Raw genomic sequence first — 7,174 nt, 5'->3', positions numbered from 1 at the left:
GCGGGGATTGCTGCCGGGGCGGAGGCTTCTCCCAGCCTCTCTGGGAAACCTGGGCCAGCATCTCACCACCCTGAGTGTAAAAAATGTCTTCCTTCTAGCTAGTCTAAATCTCCCCTCTTTTAGTTTAAAGCCATCAGCCCTTGTCCTGTTGCAACAGGCCCTGCTAAAAAGGCAGTCTCCATCTTTCTTATAGGCTCCCTTTAAGTACTGAAAGGCCACAGTAAAGTCTTCCCAGAGTCTTCTCTTCTCCAGGCTGAACTTTCCTTTGTGTGGGGGTTGTTGGGGATGACAGGATAAAGGTGGGAAGGCTGTGATCAAACCTGGTCATTCGTCCACTTCAGTGTTGCCTTGAGCCATCTCTGCTAGTGCCCTGGGACAGGGCATTTGTGTACTTGACCCACTGAGATCCCTCCCAGCTCTTTTTTTTTCCACCTTATTCTTCAGTTGTTAAGACAAGACTTAAAGTTGCATGGGTTCATAGCACATTTAGCTGGGATACTGAACATTTTAAATGCTATGGAGTCTTCAGTACTTGGGGAAACACTGGAAAGCCCATCAGAATTTCAGTTCTTAACTCATGAGGTTTTGTTTTGTTTTCATTTGTTCTCTGCAGATCCTGATGAGTTTGAGCGGATATATGAGCCACTAGATGTGAAGAGCAAAAAGATTCATATAGTGGACAGTGGGCTTACATTTAACCTGCCATACCCACTCATCCTAAGACCTCAGAGAGGGGTTGATCTGATCATCTCTTTTGATTTTTCAGCGAGGCCAAGTGATTCCAGTCCTCCTTTCAAAGTAAGTAAGATAGGCCATTCCTTCCTTTGTGTTCATAAAGCTAAGTGCACCTGGCTGTACTCTTCCAGTCAGATTGGTTGCACACTTCATGATGTGAGAAGGCCTTAGTGCTCTTTTATCCACAGCATTGGAGCAGTTTGTTTCCACATCATGGCATAATATTGCTCTTTGCCTCAGTTCCTGTTTGCATGACTCACATGAGACAACTGACACAAAGAAGGCTGATATAATTCATTTGAAATAGCAGCTCTGTTGTTGTTATGGAATTGCTTCCCTCACCCTGAGTTGCAGAACTGTATTTTATGCTGGTATTAATTAAGTCGTTCGTTTGCCATTGAGCTTGTGCTCTAGCTCTGTACAGCTGCTCTCTGTGATGCTGTGTTGTGAAGGAATGGGTTTCTCTCAGCATCCTGCAGAAATGTGTCTCAGTTGCTCTGGTATTGCTAAATATGTAGCATTTTGGATGTGGGACTGACTGCTCATTTACATCTCATTAAGATAATCCCAGTACTGGTTTAAGTAGGATTCCTACAATCCGTTCAGGCCAGAGTAAAGCAACAACAGCAGAACATGGATTAAAGGCCCAGGCTGTTTTCTGTGGCAGATGTGGAGAGGACAGCTGTCAGTCTGTACAACTTGGGCAACTGTGCAGCTCCAGCTCATCAGAAAGGCTTCATCTTGGATCAGTTTGGTAGCTGACACAGGAGAAGCAGCACTTAAAGTATTGTGAGGTTCTCAGAAAAGAGGCAGTATTTATTTGAAAGCCAAATGGAGATTTAAAAATAATTTTTAACGAAACCAAGACAACATGCCTGTTTGAGAAACAGCTGGTATTCCTTGTTCCTTTACAGATAGATTTCAATTAGAACAGACTTTCTTTCCTTCCTCTGGCTATCAAGGGCCAAAACCCCCAGATAATGTTAGAAAAGAAGAGCAGTAGTAAAACTCTAGATCAGTGTTGTCAAATGCAAAGAGAAAGCTTCAAGAGGATAAAAAGGAGTGACTTCTGTAATCTGTAGGTCCTTCAGGGACTGCTTGCAAGAAGAGAGTACTGAGAAAGCTTACTAGTACTGACATCCTTCATTTTTCTTTAATTGATTGGATCCCACATCCTTTTTCTTCCTTTAATTTTCTATTTCTGTCCTTTTTTGTCATAGAATCATAGAATTGTTTAGGTTGGAAAAGACCTTTAAGGTCATAAAGTCTACCCATTAACCTAACTCTACCAAGTCCACTACTAAACCATGTCCCTAAGCACTGTATCTGCATGACTTCTAAACACATCCAGGGCTGGTGATTCAACTACTTCCCTGACCAGCCTGTTTCGGGTGCTTGACAACCTTTTCAGTGAAGAAATTTTTCCTAATATCCAACCTAAACCTCCCTTGGCACAACTTGAGGCCATTTCCTCTTGTTCTATCACTTGTTACTTTCCCCATCAGCTACATTTACTGCCACAGTGCTACCTTCTCCTCTGAAACATCTTCCTTTTCCTCCCTTTGCTACTCCTCTGCTCATGGAGGCTGAGCAGAAGGCTGTGTGGTTGCCTCTGTCACCCAGCCTACACATTGAGCTTTCTCTCTCCATCAGCTGCTGTTTTCTGTGTCATTTTGGGGAGAATCCCATAACATGGAGAGAAGTCAAATAGCATCCTGAGAGGTTTTTTTGTAAACTATCATTTTAAAAAGGCAAGATCCTTTTGTGCAAGAGAAAACGGTGGGAAAATCAAAAGGTGCTGTAGGTTTAATGAAGCCACTCTTCAAAGGAATGGTTCATGCTCTCCTGAGCACAAGTGTGTGTGTGGTGGGAAGAGTGACGTGGCTCCAGCTCATACCTAGGTAGAGTCCACGGGCAGAGGCTGTACTCTGATGGCCTGCAGGACAGAAACTGGTTGTGTTTGCTGGCTGTGCAATCCCATTGGTTCTGCTTGCATTGCAAAGTGCCTCTTCAAGAGATGGCCTGTAGCTATGGTAGCACTCGAAGATACATTTGTTGCTCAAACACAGAGGGAAATCAGCCAGCTGAGGTCAGTGACTCTGCTCTTGGTTTATCATTTTACACCCACTATCTTTTAATCTCTTGTGTATCCAAAACAGTGGCCCAAAGAAGGGTCCTCTTTCATTCAAAACCAAGATTAAAGATGTTGACCTTCCCTCTCCTCCCTCTCACACACCCCATTACATGCTTTTGAGTCATTATTTACAAATTATTTTGTTTACTGAGTTGTCACGAGGTAAAAAAGCCTGTTTTCCAGACTTACTTCTTCACTTAATGTGCTTTCAAATGCAGTTCTGTGCTGAGCTGTGACTGAACAGAACAACGCCTGGATTGGTGTTTATTGACTCTCATTGGTTTCCATAGCATTGATAGTCTGTGAGTAAAATTACAGAGGGTTTTTTTTTCAGCTGTCAGCTCTGTAAATTCACCCAAAGATTTATGTGACAGACCAGCTCTTTCCTTCCTGTGAATCATCGTAGGTGGTGAAGATCAAGCAGGCTCAATTAGGTGCTCAGTTTGCCATACTGGGTCACCTGTACAGGCATTGACTTAGAATCACAGAATCATGGAGTGGCTGGAAGAAACCTTTAAAGATCATCTGCAGTGAGCAGGGACATTTTCAACTAGAGCAGGTTGCTCAGAACCCTCTCCACCCTGACCTTGAATGTTTCCAGGGATGGGGCATCTACCACCTCTCTGAGCAGCTTCTCCCAGTGTCTCACCACCCTCAGTGTAGACTTGATCAGCCCTTTCCTGTAAACAAGCATAACTTAAGAAAACTGCTTCTGGTAACCAATTTGCCCTGTGGCTCTTTACCTAAAATCTCCCTTTGCAGTAGATGCTTGAATGCACCTGAGTCTTTGTTATCTTTGCAGGAAATTTTGCTTGCTGAAAAATGGGCCAAAATGAACAAGCTTCCTTTCCCCAAAATAGACCCAAATGTATTTGATCGAGAGGGCTTGAAGGAGTGCTATGTCTTCAAACCCAAGGACACCTCTTCAGAGAAAGACTGTCCAACCATAATCCATTTTGTTTTGGCCAACATCAACTTCCGGAAGTACAAAGCTCCAGGTGAGCACACTGTTTCTGATGCTGAATCTAAAGAGTTCCTTTGAAGCTTTGTAATGACATGGTGATTGTATGTGAGAATTGTTTTGTGTTGGAAATAGCTCCTTAAGTCTGTCTGTAGTAGTTAGAGATTTCCAAAGAGCTATTACAAAGTAAAATGATAAGTCCTCAGCCTGCACGTTTCAAGTTGTGGTTTTGTGTTTGTTCTGTATGGCAGGTGTTCCAAGAGAAACACAGGAAGAGAAGGATTTTGCGGACTTTGACATTTTTGATGATCCAAATACACCATTCTCTACCTTCAACTTCCAGTATTCCAATGAGGCTTTCAAGAGGCTTCATGACCTAATGGAGTTCAACACCCTCAATAACATAGATGTACGTATGCCACTGTTTCTGGGTCTAAGAAGACTGAAGTATGGTGGCCATCTTCCAAATGTCAGAACTATTGGAGTGCAGGATGTGTGTGCTTTTACAACGTTCAAGCCTGTGGTTGTTTAGATCTGTTCCAGTTCACCCTCTTTTCTAGTGTGGCTTCTCTGTTGGGTTTGACATTTTACCATCAAAAGCCCTGCAGGCTCACTGAGCAAAAGTGCCTGTGCAGGGCAGAGACATCATGTCCAGAATTTTATCCTCATTTCTTTATGTATGAGAGTTTTCTAACTGGAAAAGAAAGGATATTGGTAATTTTCTATAAAGACATCTGGAAATTTCTTTAGAAATTAACTCAGTAACAATTACTTTTAATTGAAACTAGCTATAACGTGACACCATGATCCCAGCATCCATATTCGCAAGAGTAAATGATCATCCCTGATAAACAAATCCATGTTTTACTCAAGATATTAAAGAAATCTTGTCACTTTAGGACAAAGGGAGCAAAAGTGAAGATTTAACCTTTCTGAAGATAATAATTATTTTGTATATCCTTTCAGTATGGATTTTCTCAATGTTTTGGTTTACCCTTCAGAATTTCATTAGGACTTGGTTTAAATGATAAATATTCTTTCTGTTACTTCTTCTTTGGCACTGGTGATACCCTCTCATGTCTGTAATAATCAGTGGTTTATATAATTAAAAAATAGTATTCATAAGAATACTGAGCCATCAGTTTGTTCAGTGATGGGCACTCTTATAAGTAGGAGCAACAGTTGTTAACATCTGAAGGTGTCTTTCCTATCAGTTAAAATCATAGAACTCGGTTGGAAAGGAACTTAAAGGTCATCTAGTTCTAACCCCCTGCCATGGGCAGGGACGCCTCCCACTAGACCAGGTTGCTCAAAGACCCATCCAACCCAGTCCTGAACACATCCAGTGATGGAGCCTCCCCTTGGGCAACCTGTTTCTGTGTCTCACCACCCTCTTAGTGAAGAGCTTCTACCTAATTTCTAATCAAAATCTACCCTCTTCCAGTTTAAACCCATTACCCCTCATCCTATCACTACAAGCCCTTGTGAGAAGTCCCTCCCGAGCTTCCTTGTAAGAACCCTTCAAATGCTGGAAGGCTGCAAGAAGGTCTTCCCAGAGCCTTCTCCTCTCCAGGCTGAACAACCCCAACTCTCTCAGCCTGTCCTCACAGCAGAGGGGTTCCAGCCCTCAGATCATTTTTGTTCCTTCCTCTGGACCCTCTCCCAACAAGTCCATGTCCTTGGGTAGGGGCCTCTAGAGCTGGTGCTTGTTATTTCACTGGATGACACGCTGTTCCCTGTTTTCCAGGTCATCAAGGAGGCTATGATGGAGAGCATTGAATACAGGAAGGAGAATCCATCCCGCTGCTCCGTGTCCCTCAGCAGCGTGGAAGCGAGGAGATTCTTTAACAAGAGCCACCTTAACAACAACCATACGTAGAGGATGCGCCGTAGGTCCCACTCCCTCAAGAAACTGGTTTTTATAACTGGAGTAAAAAAGACTTGATCAGTGCTGCTGCTCCAGAGCAGGGCTGTGCAAAACTCCTGAAAACACGTCTTCTTGTGAATTTTCAAGTTTCAATCTAATTTTGTACCTTTTTTTTGTAAACTAAAAACATAGTGAACATTTCAGCACACTGATATCCTAATTTTTAAAACTATGGAATTCATTGATTTTGACTATGGTGATTGAGTTCAATGTCTTGGTATTTTTCTTAGGGAATTATAAACACTGGTTTCTCATAGTGGGGCAATTATCTGATTTTTAGTTGATGTAAACTGGGCGTATCTTGAAACAGAAGGCAGAATTAGAAACACAACAGAATAACACTTTATTAGCAGAGACAATAAGCATACCTGGGTGTGGGCCCAGATTGCACTCTGCTTTGTACTGAGAAGATTTCCTCTGACTTTGGTTTGAAAAGCCAATCACTTCTGACTACAGCTAGGTAACAGCAGCCCCCCCCCAGTGTAATAAGGTACTTGGCTGTTCACTAGCTCTGGTACAGTTGATTTCTGATCCTGGGAGGGGTTTGGATCACTAGTAACTTTTGGCTGTATTTGCCTTACCAAAGCTCCATCATCAGGAGCCAGGAAAAATTACTTCCTTAAAACTGTTGTCAAGCTCTGGCCCAGGCTGCCCAGGGCAGTGGTGGAGTCCCCATCCCTGGAGGGGTTTAAAAGCCATGTAGCTGTGGTGCTGGGGGACATGGTTCAGTGGTGCCCTGGCAGTGCTGGGTTAAGGGTTGGACTCGATGATCTAAACAGTCACTTCCAACCAAAACAATTCAATGATTCTATCAAGCTGTGTTTCAAATTTCATGTTTCTTGCATGAGTGCTGTCTCTTCAACCCACAAATTTTTGCTAACAAATAAGTATCAAAGAAGTGGGGTTTATACATCTTTGATAATAAGCAGGATTCTCAGCTGGTTATTAATGCCAGTAGAGCTTCTGTGACTGATGCTAAGGAGAATCTGCTCTTGAATCTTTTAATCTCAACTATTTTCACAAAAGTTGAAGTCCTCTTCCCTACTGTTTTAGAATGTACGTATCCACAGAGAAGAAAATCCAACCTCTAATGTTTTCTTTTTCTCTTTCGTTCCATAAAATTACATTGCTTGAAGTCTTGTGCTAGTAGCCCCTGTGTCTTAAATTATTGTTAGTTCATGTATTGCTGACCAAAATGTTTATAGCTAAATTAAAAATGATTTTCCATTTGATCATGATGATAAGAATCACATTTCTTCCAAAATGAAACTGGTAATGTTTACTGAGGACATATAAAACATTCCTAGGTAAGAATGTGAAATATTCACATTCTAAGAATGTGTGTTAAGGGCTATTTTAAAAACATATATTTTTAGTACACTGAATAATGAATGACCCTACATAGATTATTTTAGTA

General features: G+C 42.0%; 1 protein-coding gene across 1 annotated transcript in view; it reads left to right on the top strand.

The window, feature by feature from the left end:
- The window catches only part of PLA2G4A (phospholipase A2, group IVA (cytosolic, calcium-dependent)), a 63,803-nt gene extending 58,016 nt beyond the window's left edge, over positions 1 to 5,787 (top strand). Inside the window, exons 15-18 of the mRNA XM_008937367.1 lie at positions 614 to 798; positions 3,672 to 3,867; positions 4,082 to 4,239; positions 5,578 to 5,787. Coding sequence (XP_008935615.1) covers positions 614 to 798; positions 3,672 to 3,867; positions 4,082 to 4,239; positions 5,578 to 5,709 — 671 coding nt within the window. The 3' untranslated portion in view covers positions 5,710 to 5,787. The remainder of the gene's footprint in view (positions 1 to 613; positions 799 to 3,671; positions 3,868 to 4,081; positions 4,240 to 5,577) is intronic.
- The last annotated feature ends 1,387 nt before the right edge of the window (positions 5,788 to 7,174 follow it).

This window comes from Merops nubicus, unplaced genomic scaffold (genome assembly GCF_000691845.1).
Source record: "Merops nubicus isolate BGI_N331 unplaced genomic scaffold, ASM69184v1 scaffold2863, whole genome shotgun sequence".
Lineage (NCBI taxonomy): Eukaryota > Metazoa > Chordata > Aves > Coraciiformes > Meropidae > Merops > Merops nubicus.
This window is presented reverse-complemented; position numbering and strand designations above follow the sequence as displayed.